Source organism: Cuculus canorus, chromosome 2, assembly GCF_017976375.1.
Source record: "Cuculus canorus isolate bCucCan1 chromosome 2, bCucCan1.pri, whole genome shotgun sequence".
Classification (NCBI taxonomy): domain Eukaryota; kingdom Metazoa; phylum Chordata; class Aves; order Cuculiformes; family Cuculidae; genus Cuculus; species Cuculus canorus.
This window is the reverse complement of record NC_071402.1, coordinates 11,063,233-11,083,865: the sequence shown is the minus strand read 5'-3', so window position 1 is coordinate 11,083,865 and position 20,633 is coordinate 11,063,233. Positions and strand designations below refer to the sequence as shown.

General features: G+C 38.0%; 1 protein-coding gene across 4 annotated transcripts in view; it reads right to left on the bottom strand.

Moving 5' to 3' along the window:
* ASAP1 (ArfGAP with SH3 domain, ankyrin repeat and PH domain 1) overlaps positions 1-20,633 on the bottom strand; it is a 157,181-nt gene that overhangs the window by 69,911 nt on the left and 66,637 nt on the right. For all 4 annotated transcript variants that reach the window (XM_054057653.1, XM_054057654.1, XM_054057656.1 and 1 more), the window contains one exon: positions 5,378-5,450. In XM_054057653.1, coding sequence (XP_053913628.1) covers positions 5,378-5,450 — 73 coding nt within the window. The remainder of the gene's footprint in view (positions 1-5,377; positions 5,451-20,633) is intronic.

Below are 20,633 nucleotides of genomic sequence, written 5' to 3'. Positions count from 1 at the left end.
AAAATGCCTTCTGGACTGAGATTGCTGAAGGGAAAAGTAATAAAAGTTTCTTTCAAAGACTTCCAAAGCAAGGAGCATCTCAGTGAGTCTGCAAGGTTCTCTAGGGTGGTTCAGCCTGGAGAAGAGAAGGCTCAGAGGAGACCTTACAGCAACCTTCCAGTATCTGAAGGGGCTACAAGAAAGCTGAGGAGAGACTGTTTACAAAGGCTTGCAGCGACAGGACTAGGGAGAATGGCTATAAATTGGAGAGGGGCAGATTTAGACTAGACTTAAGGAGGAAATTCTTCACAATGAGAGTGGTAAGGGACTGGAACAGGTTGCCCAGGGAAGCTGTGGCTGCCCCATCCCTGGAGGTGTTCAAGGCCACGTTGGATGGGGCCTTGGGCAGCCTGATCTAGTGGGAGGTGTCCCTTCTCATGGCATGGGGGTTGGATGATCTTTAAGGTCCCTTCCAACTCAGACCATTCTATGATTCTATGATTCTATTCTAGCACTGTGTAAGGGCGCTGAGAGTGAAGCCATCCCAGAAAGGTAAATGATTTCTTTTTGCATCTATGTTCATCGCTGACATGCTTGAAGAATTTCTCATGGAAGAATTTTCTTTCAATTCTGTTTCATAAGATTTATACCAAATCTAAGTGGTAACAGCAGAATTCATAGAAGCTGACAAAACGGGCAATGCCAGGCCACTTAAATCCATGTGCAAAAGAATAAAATAAGCACACTACATAGTTGTAAAGTTAACTCTCTTATTTATAACAACCTCAATACTACACGAAGAATGACAACCAAATATAATAGCTATTTTTAATAAGAGCTCCAGAGAGAACTGAGATTTCCAGTATGCATCAGCAGGGCAATAATGCTGATGTTATAATAATTCTCAGGCAATCTTGTACAAATTACAGTGCAGAACAGAGTTGGTGGACATGTGAATCAATACAAAATGCTGAACAAAAAACATATTTTTTTTTTATAAAAAAAATTTTCACTTCACAAAACTATGCCCTTAAGGGGATCAGCGAGCATGTGGAGAGACGAAATCCACATTAAATGATCTATATGGAATTCTGAAATGGTCTTTCCCTCACCAAAATACTGAGAGGAACTAAACAATCAGAGATGAGCTTTGCACAAAGTGAAAACAGGTCAAAAAGATGCAGTGAGGGCAATGAAAGAATAAAGAGTTAATTTTATCAACAGAGGGAGGTCACCAGTGAGGTCCTGCACAGAATAGTGATAAGGCCCGTATCGTTTAACTACATATAAACGGGTTAGGAAATAAGATTCATAGTGATAAACTCTGTTCTTCTTTTCCATACACTACTACAAGTTATTCAGGCCAACCGAAAGCTGTCTCCAAAAGTGTGGTTTATCTGTCCAAATACTTCTACAACAAAGATTGGAACTTCGGGTCCACCCTTCCCCTTATATTCAGCACAGGAAAAGTCACAGCTCATCCTAATCTAACTGTGCAGGAATCAGATGTTTCTCACCCTGGATATCTGTGCATACATACATTAATTGTGCAAGGAACCTACAGCAACAGACTCGCGTCAGGAAGATGTGGAATCCCACGTTGAATGGCCAGTGCATGAAAGTGTCCACTAGGCAGTGTTAACACATGAGGGAAAACACTTCTTAGCTTTAAGAATTTACCGTGTAACTAAACAGTATAAAGAAAAGGTTTTGGAGTTGTACAACCTTGACGTTCAGTACCAGGCAAAACAAAGTTAAACATCATAAATAATTAAGAAAAAAAAACAGAGCGTGTAATAAAGCAACATAAAAGGATCCAAAGTGTGCTTAAATCCTTAACTATGTGTGCAGCTCTTGACCCTGTTGCCCAAAATTCACTCCTTCCGTTTTTAAAAAAGGAAGTTGGTGCTGCCATTTTGTAGAATGCAAGTAAGGATGATTAAATGTATGTTACTGTTTCTGTAAAAAAAACCCCAAACAATTAACGAACAGTCTAAGAAACCTCTAGGCCTGGAGTTCAGAGGAGGGATGTTGTGGGAAACCACGGTAACAACTCAATTAAGAAACCTATTTCAACAGATAGAAAGGATGTCATTGAATAAAGTTGGGATTCATCCACCCAAAAGTCCTCAAACACTACTCAGCAAGCTTTAGGACTTCAAAGCATCCTACAGACTCCTGTGCTCCAAAACACGCAGAAGTTCCTCAATTTCAGATCAAACGTGTCATTCCGGTGGGCTCGAGGCCCATGATTTGAGAAACACACAGGGCCAGTCTCTTCCTTGTGGGAGTTGAGGTCTGATGAGCGCACATGGGACAAATTTGACAGGGAGCAAGGGTACATATAACCAGATTGATGTAAGACTGTGAACAATAAATTTCTACATAAATTTAAATTTCTTAGACAAAATGAATTTTAAAAGTCCATTAAGCATTACAATATCAGTCCTGACTCAGGTAATTCCTGGCCTTCATATCGCTGTGAACTGGAAAAGCGTTAAAAAAATAAATAAAAACCATCACTCCATCTCTGCACTATTATTCTACTTCCTCAAGCATTTGTTGTTGATCATCGTGGGAGACCACGTGCCCTGCTACTCCAGTAACTCAGGACCTTTGGTCTTGCATGGATTTTATGCTTTTATTTCTCTATTGTGTAAATTCTTTTGAGTGTACTTGGGAGTTACACCAGGGAACTAATGAAAAAGAGCTACTGAAAAAATCTACAGCAAACCTAATTGTGCAATCTATTGCTGTTACAATTCAATCCAAATGTTACAGGAAAGCTAGTCAGAACAGATTCTCCAGTAAGTTCAAGCACTATTCATGTAAGATGGGTTCCTAGTTACAGAGGCAATCTATCATGCCAGAAATGAACAGCAAGCCAGATAAGGAGGAAGTTGTGAGAAAGAGATATCAATTTGTATGTCTTACTGGATGTAATGAATAGCACTTTCCCAAACAGATAGGGAAAAATTGATGGGAACTTTCTAAGTGATTCCACAACTTTGTGCTGGTATGTCTTCATTTCCACAGCAGCAGATATAAATCCAAATATGACTGTATAATGGGATACAGCAGATGATAGTATCACAACAGTGTTATTTTAAAGAGGTGGATGCAGTTGGTGAGCCAATAAGTAAATCAGAGTCTTTTTTCTCTCATTCTTTGGTAGCCTTGCATTCAACATCACTTAGATCATAAACAAACATGAATTTGGTTTATAATAAATAAATATGACAAATGGGTCAGGGATGTGCTCAAACAGCAAAAAGTATTTGGGTGACATTTAAGCTGTCTTCACAATAGAAGAGAATCTCTTGTGGTTCAGAATTCAGCAATGAAGTGGAATAAACCCAACAGACCAGAGGGTGAGCACTTCCTGAAGAATTGTGTATGAGACATTGCATTGTGTGAATGCCACTGTTCAAATGTTACTTCAGGCAAAAACCAACTCCCCCCAAAAACTGATACAACAACAACAACAAAAAAAAAATCCTAGCTATGACTCTTGGTAGAGTATGAATTGGATAACTAAAGAGAGAATAATTTCTATCGCCCCTGAATAACCATCTCTCACCAGTCCAGCTAGAGTTCTCTAAAGAGATTATGATGCAGGGGAGTTTTAAAAAACATTTCGTACTCTAGCAGTTTAAGTATAGTCTCTCCTTCTAGCAAATAAATTTAAGTTTGTATATCAAAATTCCAGTTCTGAGTTCTCAAAATGTAGTTAGGGGCTTTCTTATGAAATATGAAAATAGTCACCTAACTCTCGCTTGAGCTAACGAACAACAATGCATGTTACAGCCACTTTTATTGTGTTTTACATGACGTTAGCCACCCACAAAATTCACTTTCATAACTGAAGTATGATAAAAAAATAGCTGGTTTAGCAAGGCTTTTTGTACAAGCAGGCAAAACGAGTTTGAGGTTTAATTCAGTCACTGAAGAGGGAGCTAGAGTATTATGTATAGTGCTTTCTTTATCCTAAAGAATTCATACTGACTTGTACCTTTGAAATGAGAATTGTTAAAAAAAAAAAAAAAAGAAAAAAGAAAAACAGCTACCTATCTCCTCTGCTCCTTTATAAGTGCAGAGGCAGACAATTAAAACCATTAACTGATTGTCTTTGCTTTTACTCGATGTGAGTAGTTCCTGATACAGTATTACCTACTTACAGACTTCGAAAGCAATATTACTTTTATTACAAGACTCAAATCGAATGGTAGCTAAAATCACTAGTATAATTTATATATTCCAAAACAGGCAGAACGTTTTCCATGAGTTGTACAATTTTCATCAGTTTTGAGAAGCAGGTACTTTGAAGTGGAAAAGCTGCTTGGAGTATCTTAATAATTTTAAAAGCATTAAACTAAGTACACATGTACCAAATACTATTCTCACTTTGTATCAGGCTTCACAGTTTATTGCGAAAACATTCATCATCAGCTGAAGCTGTAGAAAAGCTAATTAAAATATGGTGCTAGCAGAGCAACAATACTAGTGGCTGACATAAGAAAAATATTAAGAACCTACAATACATTAAAAAACCCACACACTTCCAAAAATACAAGTTAATGGGATGGCACACACAAAACAACACAAACTAAGATCACTCAGAAGAGGCTTTGCATAAGGAAAATGTTTGCTAAACTGATTATTATTCACAGGGGAAAGGAACTGGAATTTTCTAAAATCCAGTATTCATAGCCAGATGGTTACTGGAAGGAGAGCACCTCTGCTACCCTATCTACCTTTGGCACAGTTTTTAGACCTTAAGAGAAACAGAGGTAGAAGCCAGATATACTTTAAAGTGCTTTTAAAACATAATTTGTATATTGATCTGTGTTTGATCATCAACAGTCACTGTACTCAAACAGATTATCCATTCATATCCCAGCAATCAATCCCATGAAAGTTATTACTATAGCTTGAATAAAACATCAACAGTGTCTTCAAACAAGCAAAATAAACCTTCACAGTTTTAGGTAAGAAATTTTTATCTAACTTTATTGTACATGTTATGAGGGGAGAGCTTTTATAAACTTTGACAAGTTCTCCTTCTTCCTTTACTTAGAAGTGCACTCCATAAATTCAGTCTAGGACACTGTCCTGTCACTATTTCAGTTGAAGGTAACTGCTTGAAATGTTACAAGAGCAGGAAAATTTACCCATGGAAATGCTCTTAGAGGCCTTTGAAAAGGAATATGAGCATAAAAGAACTGGAGAACAAATTCATCTGATGTATAATCAGAATCAAAGAAAGAAAATTTTTAAATCCAAGCACTTCTAAACAGAAAAGCATCTCTTATGGTGTAACACCTCAACAGGATAAATTGCAAAACGCTTCTCGAACTTGAAATCAAATGCTCATGGACAACTGAAAACAATGTCTTACCTTGACCCGAACTATATATTGCTTTCACAGATTTTTTCACCTTCTGTAGCGCAGTTCTGTCTTGATCCAATGCCTACAGTAACAACAAATAAACAAACCTTAAATATTTATATCATTGTTCAGGAGAATACACTAGAACATTTAAACAGGAACCCACAAAGTAAGTAGTTTCACAGGCTGGAAAAACTGCAGAGACAACCATATTCAGCCTGCAGGAAGGTCTGAGGTCATTCAACCCTTCAAGATGAATTAAAGAACTGAACTGAAAATGCTCAGGAGGTAGAGCGGAGCAGCAGTGACAGTTCTAATAGGAAAAAATACTATTCTAGTTTTGAGAGGGACAAAGCTTTTATTGAAATTATAATACATTTTGAAAAAAAAGCCCAAAAACTAGTTAGCAGATGCTTCTACTACAGACCTATACTTCATACATCATCTTACACTTGTTGTTAACATCTACAGTTTTCCCACAGTAGTAATCTTCCACCTCTGGACACAGCTGATCCCACTAACCCCTTACCGCAAACTCCATGACAAAATTTTATGAACACAGAAGAGGGAAAGTAGCAAAATAAACCAAAAAGGCCCAAGATCTAATTTTGTGCTACATAATGTGACTGAAATTATTATAATAATAATAATTAAGTATGCCTCTTCAGGATCCTGCCATTCTGAAAATCAAAATTTTTGCAATAGTTTCAAAATTCAGAAGAAAACGTTATTAAGTAATGATTAATTTAAGATTATATTTCTAGATACTTCATTTTTTAAGCAAAATAACTTCTCTCTACTCACTGGCGACCGATCTAAGAAATGAAATTAATGTGAGAAAGAACTATTATGATACAGCAGAAACCAAAACCAAAGTAAACATTAGTCTAGACTTGTGGAATTAAGAATTTTAAAAGCTATATACTAGTACAGCGTGCAGTGATACAGCTAATTTCACTTAAGTGGGAGTTTCGGATATTCTTCATACTTAATACGTTGTACTTGGTTCCCCGCTACCCATGAAGAACTCAGAACAATGTTTGAATAATTTCCCATATTTTTTTCTCCATCTGGATCATAGGAAATTTCCTATCACATAAGTCAGATCAATAATCTCAAGTTTTAATGAAGCCAGCAGTGTTTGCCATATTTTATGCATGTTCAAATCACTGAAGACTGGAGAACTTCTACTCAGAAGTACTGCCAGGACAGCAACTCAACGGAGTCTGTCCACTGTTGTAGACCACAAAGTTCATGTTGCAGCAACCCTTGGGTAGACATATTATCCAAACAGCTGAAAGATCGTAGCTCCTTTGGGTCTGATATTTAAAGACTCGCAGACCAAGGGAAAACAGCAGTTACTTTGACAGCAAGGTGTAGCTCAAAGAGGGTCATCATCAGATATGTCATGAGCAAAAACTTAATGAGTAAGCAGAGCTTTCACTGTCAAAGCTGAGATGATTAATGTATATTGCACTGGGCATTCAGGAGCTCCAAAAAAAAAACCACAGCAAGAGCTCCAGATCAACTAGAGTGCTAAGCACTGGAGATGGTCGTAACCAAGAGTGGTATCTTCACTTAAGTTCAAAATGCTGAGTATGTCTGTGTATTCATGCTTTCAGGAAGAATCCATATGGAGAGAAACCAATTAATATATAATAGTTCTATTTTGAGGGGGCCCAATTTTAACCAAACAAAATATTATAGGTGAACAATACACAAAAGTCTGTAACAAACCAAAATGTAGTGTTTTATTTTATCTGAAAACAACCATATTCTCAGATCACACCACCACTTCTGTGGCTGCTAAAACCAGAAAGTCTAAAATCATAGAATTTATATAAGTGCTTTCTAATACTATTTATCTCTAGTTTATCAGCAGAACAAGGGATTCAAACATTCAGATGTGCAACTATCATACTTCTTTTGCTCCCTAGTAAAAAAATGGACTTTCAACTTGACTTTCAACTTGACAGAAGAGAGTTAAAGTTTTAAAATTCAATAAAATATTGAGAACTATGTGTTCCTTTTCCAGACAGTGCACAGCTGGTGATTCTCCTTGGACCCTTTTGCAAACGCTGTCAAAAGATTTTTCTTCTGCTTCATTCTATGCAAGACAGTTGTTATCATACATTTCTACCCAAGTTCTCTCTATCTTCAATGACCAAAAAAAAAAATTATTCACTTGTCTATTAAGAGTTTGAAGACAGGAGAGTGTAAGAATTTGAAAACAGTATTTTGGAAAAAAAGACAATGGTTAGCATTGATGAGATTCAAGGACAAAACTCGGACCTAAGTTCTAATATTGAAGCAAACTCATGAGGAGAAAACAAATAAAAACAAATAAAACTCCATGAAAGATGGTACTTGCTCCTAAGGATATCAATCTAGAAGACTAGGACAAATAGACTAGAAAAATCTTCCAAACTGAATTTGATATAGAATTAAATTTAATTACTAATATGGGAGCAGGAGGGAAAGGAACAGCCATTATTTTAAGAGAGCAATCACTGAGCAATGCAATATAGAGGAATGACATCCACTGCCTGAAGGAGCCAGTGATCTAAGTGAGAATGACATCACAGGTCAATGTTATATTTCTATATTTGCAAATGCTAACTTTACATGAAGTAGTTCTCCCAAGTCAAAACTCTCAGAATAAAACAAATCCACACATACTTACAACCATACACTAGGGCAGAGTGTAATAAAATGCCTACTGCAGTGGGAACTAACCCAATCCGATGTAGGATTCTAGGCATAAAAACTTAGGGAACTTGGTGAGATTTGGGATGTGTGGGGTTTTTTTTTTCTGGTTGTCTGGTTTTGATTTGTTTGCTTTATATAAAAGTAGGTAGCTTCTTTTTAAATATATTGCATTTCTCTTGAATATCTTTTGAGGGTAATTTTTAGCTGCACTCTGTTGCAAGGGAAGGATGCCGCACTGAACACTCAACTCAGTTCCTATTCCAGAGTAATGTTTTAAGTATGTTAAGGCTAGAAAGGAACATCCATGCTATTCCCAGTCAGGTGAAAAAGCATGCTTTTGCAGTATCTGTTAATTCTATTTTCCAGTATTTAGAATACTAAATATTTTTAGTTTTCATAGTAGAGAACACAAAATCTGATCTTAGAGTAAAAGTGATGTACATTAATATTATTGAAAACTGCAATGCCTTAGAGAACCGAACAGTGTCCGTGACAATCTCTAGGTATTCAGATGTGCTTCTTCCTACACACTAAACTATTCACCACCACCACTCAGTCCTGGAAAATGCTTCTTTCTTCATTTCTGCACTACTACCTCCCAGGAGGACTTTTTAACTTCCCTGGGAGAACGTTTTCTTACCCTCTTATGCATTCTGAAAAGATAGATAATTTACTAAAGGTACCTGCAACACATATTTGTTTTTGCCTTTGCTAAATAAAGCTTTATTCTTGAAAATGGTCATCTTGGAGACAAGCTCCATCTTTACTCCAAATAATAGAAAATTAATGTTTGCAAAATCCCCCCGAGACATATTAGTAAAGAAACTATGAAAAAAACCTCCCATCATATTTAATCTGCTTATATAAAATTAAGCAAGGAAAGCTCCTTGTCTTATCAAACTTGGCAGATTTGCTACGCATGATTTCTGACATAACCCCAACATACGCCCTGACGAGGTCTCCTATTCCTGCATTCCCTTATGTTGAAGCTTATGCTCAAGAAGAAAACTTGATAATACAGGATCAACTCTAACTAACCAGTCTGGACCTCCCCAGACAGTCAGCCCAGATTTATTCTCTCCTTTCTGCTAAAATTTAGCTACTTTGAACAGCCTGCAATTTCAAACTACCAATCTAGTTCAAATTGGTACTACTGAAGAAAGCAGTGTCTCTCCTTCCTCACACCAGAACACCAATGTTCGCTAGATGCAAACTCAGTTCAGGAGCTGCTGTGGTGACCACAGCTCCGTAAAAACCATGGGCTCCTTTGAGCACTGTGGATTTAGCTTGCCTTGCATCAAATGCACTGCACATTGATAAAAATTTGTACTTGAAGCTACCTTTTCACATTCAGAGGTAAGACTTCTCACAGCACCCTCCTTATTAAAGACGTACACTGACTGGCAGCTATTCATGCCAACATAAAAATTGGAAACTTGTCCACGTGAGGAAAGAAAAATCAAATTAATTTTGGGGTGGAGGAAGGGTGGATAATTCTAATGGATAATTTCACTGGTGTAGATCACTTAGGTAGGTGCATGTATGCTTTTACCAGCATGACACAGCACACAAGTCAATATTGGGTCAATATTCTGGTTTGAGCTAAAGCAGAATCAATTTCCTAATTTTTCAAGTCCAAGTAACTTCATTTTCTGAAAGTTAACGACATGTTTTCAGACTTCTTTTCAGAAATGATAAAATCTATGATAATCACCAAAGTAATGGGGCATTGGTATGCAGAAAGGCCATTGCTTATATTTGTTTCTATGGAAGCCAAGGACATCCTGAGGTGATGAAACACTGTTAAGTCAAAGGGGCAAAAAAGGGTCACACTTGCAGGAAGGGGCAGACAGGACAGGACACCCAAAACTGACCAAAAGAGTATTCCATTCCATATACATCATACTCTGTATTAAACAGAGGTATCACAAAGGTCATGCCTTCTTCTCTCATGGCCGGTGTCTAATAAGGACCTCATCTGTCCTTTTGCCCCAATCTCAGATGCATGTACTTCTGAATCCAGTTCCTGAATCCAGCTCCTGTCTGCTGCGAAGTCCAGTGTGAGACCTTTTTCCTGTGCCTGCTCTGCAGCACCAGTGCTCATGTACAGTCATCAGGGAGTTTGATTTTGTATATTTGTATATATATTTTTATTTTCTTATCAATAGTATTTTCCTTATTATTACTGTTTCATTTAAAGCTGTTTTAGTTCCCAGCCCGCAAGTCTCTCTCTCCATTTCCCTTTCTCTGGGTGGATGGGTGAAGACTGGAATCACAAATGCTCGTGTTTAGCTGCCGATCAAGCCAAGGCGGGCTAAACCATGACAGTCAGAAAAGGTGTATGTCGCTATTTCATAAGCCACACTGCAGTCCTCTCTGCTAGACAAGGCAGAGCCATGCAATGCTGTTCACACAGACAGACACTGCTTTTGACTCTCCTCAACCCTCTAGAAGCTGATCTCTTCCCAATAAAAAGCACTTCTAATTTTGGGGCATGCTCCATTTTAAATAGCTACTAAATTTTAAAACAGAAATTATACTGCAGTGTATAAAGTTCTGGATTCTGGATTGCTATCTATCTTTGATGCACTAAAAGTTATCAAACTCACATTTACAGACCACTGTCTCTTTAGAACCTGGTGTCTTTTTATTCTGTTTAGACGTGTACATACATTTGTGTGGATACTTATACGTATATGTTTGTACACATGCACTTGTATGTAAAAATCTATATACTGGAGATCACACTTAAGAATACTTTATGTACTTACTCCTTATAAACATGAAAAGCATAGTTTGAGCAATACAAAAATCTTCTTTTCTTGAACCACGTAAAGCTACTACAACAGAAACTGATTGCCCAAGTGTTTTATACATATATATCCAATTTAGCTTGTCTAGAAATCAGCATCATTCTAGAGGCACACATTTGCACAGAGGATGCTACAGCCCCTTCAGCTCACCAGATGTACAGAAAAAAACATCTTTGTGCACCTTGCAAATCTTTACTTGAAGAGAAAAAACCCCATCCTGATTACTGTTTCAGCATTACAATAATAAGAAGACAGGAGTTGCTCAAGATGCTGACAATCACATTAATACGTAAGCATACATTATTAATCCCTTCAAGTAGATTATTATCCAGAGGAGATGCATTTTCCAGCTGGAACAAACTGCTCATCTTCATATCAAAGGAGGTTTGGAATTTCACTCCATTTTTAGGATGTTTGCCCTAAAAATTCCATATCCTACCACTATCAAAACCCATCACACAAATAATATACCAAAACCAGAAGTGTTTTAAACAGTTACAATATTTTGCCCAAGACAAATCCATGACAGAAGCTTGAAGGCTATCAGAGCATGCACAATCTATGTACCCATGGTAAAAGCACCTCCACTTATTTTAAGAAATTATTTTATTATAGTAAAAAACCCCAATCCAAGTAAGGTATAAAATACTTAAGATTATACACATAAATAGGTATAATGAATGCTTGGTAGCCACATACATGTACTGTCAGACACAAGATTATTTCACCAAAAATGCATGGATGATACACTGGATTCAAGGGACTAAAAGAAGTGAGTCTTCCATCTGCCAGCTAACACTCAACCTAACCCTAGGACAGAAAGGACTGACATTTACTATTGCCTGTGTTAGAAAATACACTTGCTGTCTGCTCAAGTCCCAGCAGCAATATCCACATAACAAAGCAGAGCAATGGCACCATACAAAATTACATTGTTAAGCACTGGTATCAGTTTTCTTCACAATAAAATCCATACTTTATCTGATGGACAATAAACATACACTAGACAGGTTAGTAAGTTATTTCCACTGCAACTGCAGTAAGACAAAACCCTAATTTCCCCAGTGAAATATAACTGAAAGAGAAGATAAAAGTCAAGAGTTGGTTCCCTGTAGATCCACTCAGACATGAACAGACTACCAAACTCACTTAACTCTGCACGTAGAGAAGTGATTCAAACCACCCTTCCCATCCTTCCCTCTCTGATCCTTTGTCCTGGCCTTGCCAGCCACCAGTTTGAAGTCTGCTTCCAATTGTTGGTCTCAGCACATCTGCATGATAGAAGTAGGGGAGTGGTTCAGAATTTTCTAGAGATACCCAATTTCCTCATGTAAAAGATTGATAGACGGGCACAGTTTGAACTTGTCCTGAATTACTTAAAATCTCAAAGTGACCAAATGAGAGAAAGCAAACCAAAACAACACATGAACAAGCACTTATTGCTGTAACAACGGCTGCCAACATCATTTAGCATTCCATCATTTACCAGCTACTATCAAAGTAAGAACAATTAAAAGAATTTTTTTAAAATCATGATTTCTCTGAAAATTTGAAATGTCAATTCTTTTAAATATAAACTAATAAAGAGAGCATCAGTAATCAAATCAGGAAATACATTTTTCCAGAAAATATATTTTGAGGTAATTCCAAATCTGAACAGAGATCCCATCAGCTGAACTTCCCTCGCATCTTCTGCTGTTAAGATACACGGCCTGATCCAATGCAACAGCCTCTTTCCAAGCCAGTGTACATGAGAAAAATCCACCTTTCAGTGCTGTTAAAGGTCACATAAGATGAGCAAGCTCATTTTTGTAGTCTCTAAAGAGTTGAAAGAATAATAGTAATTATATTATTTTTCAAGTATTACTTAAATGGCAGCCCAGTAGATACTGCTTGCAAAAATCTCTCTCTCAAAAGTGAAGTATTGCTAAATTGTAATTTGTTTTGACAGTTGATCTTTGGATCCTTCTTTGCAACCACACTCCTACTCAGAAGAAGTCATGCCTGCAAAAGCATGAATGCAAATACTAATTGCTATCTAAGTTTTTTCTTTCTAGATAAAATGAAGTTAGCATCATGTTTTTCCTAATGAACATGGAGTGGATATTTGATCTTGTGCGCATTCCGCCACATTTGGGAATAATAATAATTTGGGCAGTTCCTCCCTGTAAGTTCTCAGTTGAGTTACATTAATATTTCTGACTTTAGGTAATTTTGTGCACATGGTACATTCAGAGATAACTGAAAAATAAAACTATGAGATTTGTTTCCAGATACTATGATGACACAGATAAGATACACTCTCTAACTTCTGCTATGTAGGAGATGCTGAAAAGCCCACGACAAGTGACAACACTTGAAAACATCCAGTGACAGATAAAAAAATTTCCCCACAAGCCAGGCTCTACAAACAGCTTCTGCTGGGTAAAAGCTAATCTTGGCGATGAATACCACAGGATCACAGAACAGCTTGAGTCTAAAGGGACTTTTAAAAATCATGTACTTCCAACCCTGCTGCCATGGGCAGGGACACCTTCCACTAAGATCTGGTTGTTCAAAGCCTCATCCAACCTAGGCCTGAACACTTCCAGGGATGCGCCATCCACAGCTTCTTGGTGCACAATGAGGCATCCACAACTGCTTAGTGCCAATAAATTTACCTTTATACTGGCAACAACACACCCTGAACTAGCAACAGCTGGCTCAACAGCTATCACTCACTGCATCAAAACTCCCTTCACTACACAAGGCAGCTTTGCTGCTACGAATTGGCCACTGAAGAAAACTTACTACTTTTCATGTCACTAGAGAACAATTTTACTTAATCTTTTTACTCCAGCAGCAGATAAACTCATGTGCATGATTACTGGGTAAAGTACGATTAAAGCTCACAGACCAGCAAACCCATCACCAGCTCCACAAATCCTGACAATAACACTGCCCAAGATTCCCAGGTCATGTACACAATTTCTGCCAGCATCAAAGCCACATAGCACCAACAAGCGGTTGCACAGAACACAAAAAGAATCTTTCTACATTACAAATGCTTCTGTGTTTAAAAATAATTATCGCTGTCACACTCCACTTTTTAGCAAGTTGTGGCATATTGCCAATCCTTCTTCCCCCAAGCTGCCCCTTGCTGTTCACACTAGCAATTGTCTAAGTTCTGCTTTAAAAGCACAAAGCGAATGATCTTACTCTAAGCAACAGAAGTCTATTCTGTATCTGTGCTCTCGCAAACCCCTCCTTACACTGTTTGCAAAGTGCAGTGGAAATACATTATTTTGAGCGCAAATATGGGATACCAAATACTACCCTATAAAATCTTTTTTGAAGCACATAAATATACAGCTCCATAAAAATAGTATTTTCTTAATTTTTACTTAATTTAAGATACTTACAATTTGAAAAACCCAACACATTGTGAAGTGCCACTTTCATTTAACAAAAACTAACCTAAAAGGCTTACATGCAAAAGACATGACTAAATAAAATTCAAAACAGCCCAAAACAGAACAAGATTAATTATTTTCTGGAACAAAAAATAGCTGAAGTAAGGAAGAAATGGAAAGGAAGATGGCATGCAAACAGCATAAACACAAATGCACTAAACAGACTTTCTAGCAGACAGATTTATTAGAAAGAAATGTGATTCTTAGCAACTTCAATTGGAAAAAAAAAAAAAAAAAGCACAGAAGTCTCTGGAGAATTGCTCCCTTCCATATCTGACTGTAAATTTCATCAACAGGGGAGCCCTTCAGTTGCCACCAGAATTAAATACCACAAAATATTTTCCTCCTGTGTTAACTCTTCTTTCTCCTTTTTTCTGAAACCACAACACATTTTGCAGCATACTCTGTATTTAAGCTGTGATCCCAGTAACTAGCAGATGTTATTTAGTCAGGGAGGGAAGAGGCACTAGATCAGGACTCCTGAGTTACCATTATTACCACCTTCTCAGCCTTCAAAATTCTCCAAATATTGTACACAGATTCTATGAATGTTACAGAAGCTCACAAGAGACACTGGGGGATAGATGAAGCTCTCGCTCACTCACCCACAGTGGTGCTACAATCACACAGTACACTTAACACCTTCTAGCTCTACGGTATTGTCAGTTGTCCATACCTGGTATCAGCTAGCAGCAGATACAGAGGACATCAGAAATATACTCATGGTAGACCAAGCCATTTCAAAACACTACTGCTATTTGTAGGAATGGTTGAACTTGATGATCCGAGAGGTCTTTTCCAATCTAGTGATTCTATAATTCTATGATAATGTTAAACTTGTAATCAGCACCACTTACTATGGAATTCAGAGCTACACTGGGATGACCAGCTAAGAGAGTCTACCGTCTAACCGTTCCTATCATGTATAATGTAGACTGACACTATAGGATAAGAACAGGAGGGAGAACAACATCAGATCTAGAATCACTCCAGAAAATAAGCACCCATTCAATTTTTTTTGTTTTTAAGGTAAAACTACAAAATGGAAATGAGAAGCTTTACAACACAGAATGGGAGTTGTGTTTTTAAACATTATGATGAGACTTTGCCTAGAGATAATTTAGAAAATGCACAAAAGCAGTTCTGAGTTTCCCCTCCCGATAAGAAGCACAAGACCATAATCTGGATGTGAAACATCAGAGTTAATTTTCAATTTCAATGCCATGTTCTTTGATACAAACATTTTCTAAACATATTTAATTTAGAGGGGTAAACTACCAAAAAGGAAACAGGATAACTGGAATATTCAAGTCTAATAGTTTAATAAAAGTCTCATCTAACCCCCACTACTTTCTTCTTCTCCTTTATTTCTTTCAATCAACACATAAAATCAGTAAAAATGTACATTAGAAAACCAAAATACACAACTCTTCTTCACTGTGGCACATAAAACCAACAGACCTCTAAAAGCAAAAAAAGAAAATCCAACCCATCAGTATGTGCAATAGATATTATGTAATCATATATGTGCTTTAATTAACAGAATAATTCTATATACAACTTAAGATCAGAGTAAGATCTGCTTTCTTAATATACGAATAAAATACGGCAAAGGGATATCCAACCTAAGGCAAAGACATGTAATCTAATGAGATTCCATAGGGTTTATTTTTAAGAGAGCCATATTTTATGACCACTGGCAAACCTGAAACATCTAGAAAGGAATTTATGACCTATGTCCAAATGCATAAGCTACAGTGATGAATCAAGGGTGAAAGGAAAGCCTATACTAACGACACCGAGATCCTACAGTGTAAACGTAACTTCAATTTGCCAAAACTGTGTATATGACCTGAAAAAGTTCTTGGGACAACACAGAAACTACCATTTTCCTTTCCAAAGGAAGGGCATTTCAAATACCAAGCTTATTTTACAAGTATTGTTTTAAAACCACAACGAAGCTTAAAAGAATTTGCAGTAATTTCCAGTACATTACAAAACAGTGCGGGTGCTTCGCAAGCAAAATGCCTCTTACCTCACAGCATTTTTTAATCTAGTATTGTGGTTGATAAAAAAAAAGCCCTACACTATTTCTCTTTTAGGACTGTATTGGAGAACAGATGCCCTTAGAGAGTATTCCATAAATTTCCTTAACAATATTAAGCTTCATACGTCATTTACAGTGAAGATCCTAAACACAACTAAATTACAGTAGCAACAACTTCCTTGAAAATACTGTCAGATATAGAAACAGCTGCACTGTATTCCATTTAGAAAATGCAGCCAATTTGTCTGATCACATATTTAACTGAATATTGTTAGCACAGGTAACGTCACATTTGTAATGCGAGCAAACAGTTGCGCTCCTAACTGAACAAACAACTGTTTTGTTAGGGAGCATGAAACTACCAAAACCCCCAAATCCCAATTTCATGACACCTTGATTACACTATTTAATCAATTTAGGAGGCACTATGAAGAAGTTTTTGCAAATTAACAAAAAATAATAGTTTTCAGGAAGGGAAAATTCTGAAGATTAAGCTGGGAGAAAGGTGACTGAGGATCTGGAGCTTCTTAGGCATTCAAATTAAACAGATTGAAAAGGAAAAATTAGTCAAAGATAACAGCTTCCCCAAATATGCAGAATGCAAGACGAAGGTTCAAGTTCAGTGGAGGGAGAGAAGACCTCATAGTCATTCTAATTGTCCTCAAACTAGGGCTTAAAACACGTAAAAACCAGTGAAAGCTCTGGAGAACAAGCCTTATGAGGACCAGAAGAGTGAACTTGCTGACAGGAGATTTTATTACTCCCTTCAGCTACCTAAAAGGAGATTGTTGTGAGGTGGGTTTTGGTCTCTTCTCCTGGGTAACAAGTGATGAGCGAAAATGGTCTCAAGTTGCACCAGGGGAGGTTTAGAATGACTATTAGAAAAGATTCTTTACCAAAAGAATGGTCAAGCATTGGAACAGGCTGCTCGGGGAAGTGGTGGAATCTCTGTCCCTGGAGGTGTTCAAAAACCATGTAGGCAGGGCACTTTGGGACATGGTTTAGTAGGCATGGTGGTGTTGGGCCAACAGTAGGACTTGATGATCTTAAAGGTCTTCTCCAACCTTAATGATTCTACGACTTGTGCTAACACCAAGACTTCCAGGCATACACTCACACCGCATATCAAATGATGTTGCAACAAACTCTTCCACACAGAATATTATTTTGTGCATTTTTGTCAGATACAACATAGCCTGTGTACATCATTCTCACACAGAGAATCATCAACTTAAGAGACATTAAACAAAGCAATAACTATTAACTTCTCGGAAATCAATATTCCTATTCTACTAACGGCAATACCAGTTTATTCAATAACAGCCCGATTCCAGCAGGAGCTGATGACTTCTTGTTGATTTTGCTTGGAGTCAAAAAATCCAAAAAGCCAAGAAACTTTTAAGATGCTCACAGTTTATCCTCTCCTAGTGAAATTAGATATTTTACATAAAGTAGGTTTTCAGTCTCGTCTCTGCCTTTCGAAGAGGCATTCCTACATCCATTCTTCAGACAACTACTACTTATTTAAGGGGATTTAAAACACGTGGGTCCCTAGAGTAGACGTGGGTCTAGTCATGGAACAGGTGATCTTGAGTGCTATCATGAAGCACATGCAAGAGAACCAGCTGATCAGGACCAGTCAACATGGGTTCAGGAAAGACAGGTCTTGCCAAACTAACCTGATCGCCTTCTATGACAAAGTGACTCGACTACTGGATAAGGGAGAGGCTGTGGATGTAGTCTTCTTGGACTTCAGTAAAGCCTTTGACACAGTTTCTCACAGCATTCTGCTTCAGAAACTGTCTGCCTCTGGCCTGGACAGGCAAACACTTTCCTGGGTTGAAAACTAATTGGATGGCCGGGCCCAGAGAGTGGTGGTCAATGGAGTTAATTCCAGCTGGAGACCAGTTACAAGTGGGGTTCCCCAGGGCTCGGTACTGGGTCCAGCCCTGTTCAATGTCTTCCTCAATGACCTGGATGAAGGCATTGAGTGTACCCTTAGCAAGTTTGCAGATGACACTAAGCCGGATGGAAGCATGGATCCGAGGGAGGGTAGGGAGGCTCTGCAAAGGGATCTTAACAGGCTAGACCACTGGGCTGAGACCAATGGCATGAAGTTTAACACGGCCAAATGCCAGGTCCTGCACTTGGGGCATAACAACCCTATGCGGTGCTACAGACTAGGAGAAGTCTGGCTAGAAAGCTGCCTAGAGAAGAAGGACCTGCGGGTGTTGGTTGACAGCTGACTAAACACGAGCCAGCAGTGTGCCCAGGTGGCCAAGAAGGCCAATGGCATCTTGGCTTGTATCAGAAATGGCATGACCAGTAGGTCCAGGGAGGTTACTATCCCCCTGTACTTGGCACCGGTGAGACTGCACCTTGAGTACTGTGTTCAGTTCTGGGCCGCTCACCACAAGAAGGATGTTGAGGCTCTGGAGCGTGTCCAGAGAAGAGCAACAAAGCTGGTGAGGGGGCTGGAGAACAAATCTTATGAGGAGCGGCTGGGAGAGCTGAGGTTGTTTAGCCTGGAGAAGAGGAGGTTGAGGGGAGACCTTATTGCTCTCTACAACTACCTGAAAGGAGGTTGTGGAGAGGAGGGTGCTGGCCTCTTCTCCCGAGTGACAGGGCACAGGACAAGGGGGAATGGCCTCAAGCTCTGCCAGGGGAGGTTCAGGCTGGACATCAGGAAAAAAATTTTCAGGGAAGAGGTCATTGGGCACTGACACAGGCTGCCCAGGGAGGTGGTTGAGTCACGTTCCCTGGAGGTATTTAAGGGACGGGTGGAAGAGGTGCTGAGGGGCATGGTTTAGGGATTGTTAGGAATGGTTGGACTCGATGACCCAGTGGGTCCCTTCCAACCTAGCGATTCTATGATTCTATTATTCTAGATCTTGTCTTGTGCAAAAAGCAGCAAAGAAGGCAAAACCAGAATCAGCCTCAGCAAATCATCAAAAGGCATTTCCCACTAACAGCATTTCCCATGGGATTAGCTACAATATAAATTAAAGTACTTGGGGCAAAACACTGTTTAGAAGTGACACAGCATACAAGAACACCACCAGTAGGACAGAAAATACTGTTGGATTTTGGGTTTGTTTATTTTCTTTTGGAGGTTTTTGGGGTTTTTTTGTTTGGTTTGTTTGTTTGTTTTTAAACAGCAGTCTTACAGCTAAAGAGGATATACACGATATACATGTGTTACTTTGAAGAGACAGGCTGGCTCTCCTCTAAAATAAGGAATATCGTTTATGATTGAAGATCGGGATTTGGGAAAGCTAATGAAAACTGAGACTGCTGCCAAAGGGTTAGAAGAGTATATGGACAAAGCTGATCATTACCATAGAGATTTTCACTCTTGTATCACATACAGCTAGAAAATAGAGGTTACACTTGAACACAGGACAAAGCAATGGCATAATTTAAAATCCACCCAAAAGAGTGGTAAATTACATTTAAAAGTATATCAAATTGGAAACCAAGTTATTCATATTCTAGTCCAAATATTTTTTCAACTGCACAATCCCCCCAACCAAGCACAAAATTAATACTATCATCATTAATTTATGGCATTTATCTTAAAGTTACCATGGTTCTCAAAACCAATTTATTCATTCGTGCTTACTCTAAAAATTGTATTAGCTAATCATAATAGATGCAGTTAGTGCTTAAATAAAATTAACATATCGACATCAGTCTTAGAAGACACTCAAGAAGCTCACATAAATGAATGATTTTACATAAAAATTAGACAGACTGAGATACCAGAACAATACTAAATTAATAGGCTGTGGTATTTTAAAATTAAATAACAGCACAGTTTCTCTCACAAAGTTGTGAAGAAGTGGCTTTAAACAGAACATAAAATTTTGAATTTATGCAGTGGTGCGCTCTCTTGACAGACACATTCAAACTTGGGTGATATGGGACATGACATAATGTTATCACCAACAAATGTTGTACTTTCCCATGAACACTTTTACCTAGCCAGAAAGATACTGTCTTCATTTTTAAGCTTCTGCAGCTTCTTCGCTGTATTTTGTCATAAACATTTATAACCTCCAAATGCAATCTAATTCAGCGGAGGCATATGAATTAAAATGGATTTTTCTCCTTTTCCTTGGGAAACAACAATAGTTTACTGTTTCAGATGTCTACAAAATACAATAGAAGTCTTATAACATACACTAAATGTATGCGCATGGTTAAAAGACTCTCTTTGGAATGCAGAACAAACATATAGAAAA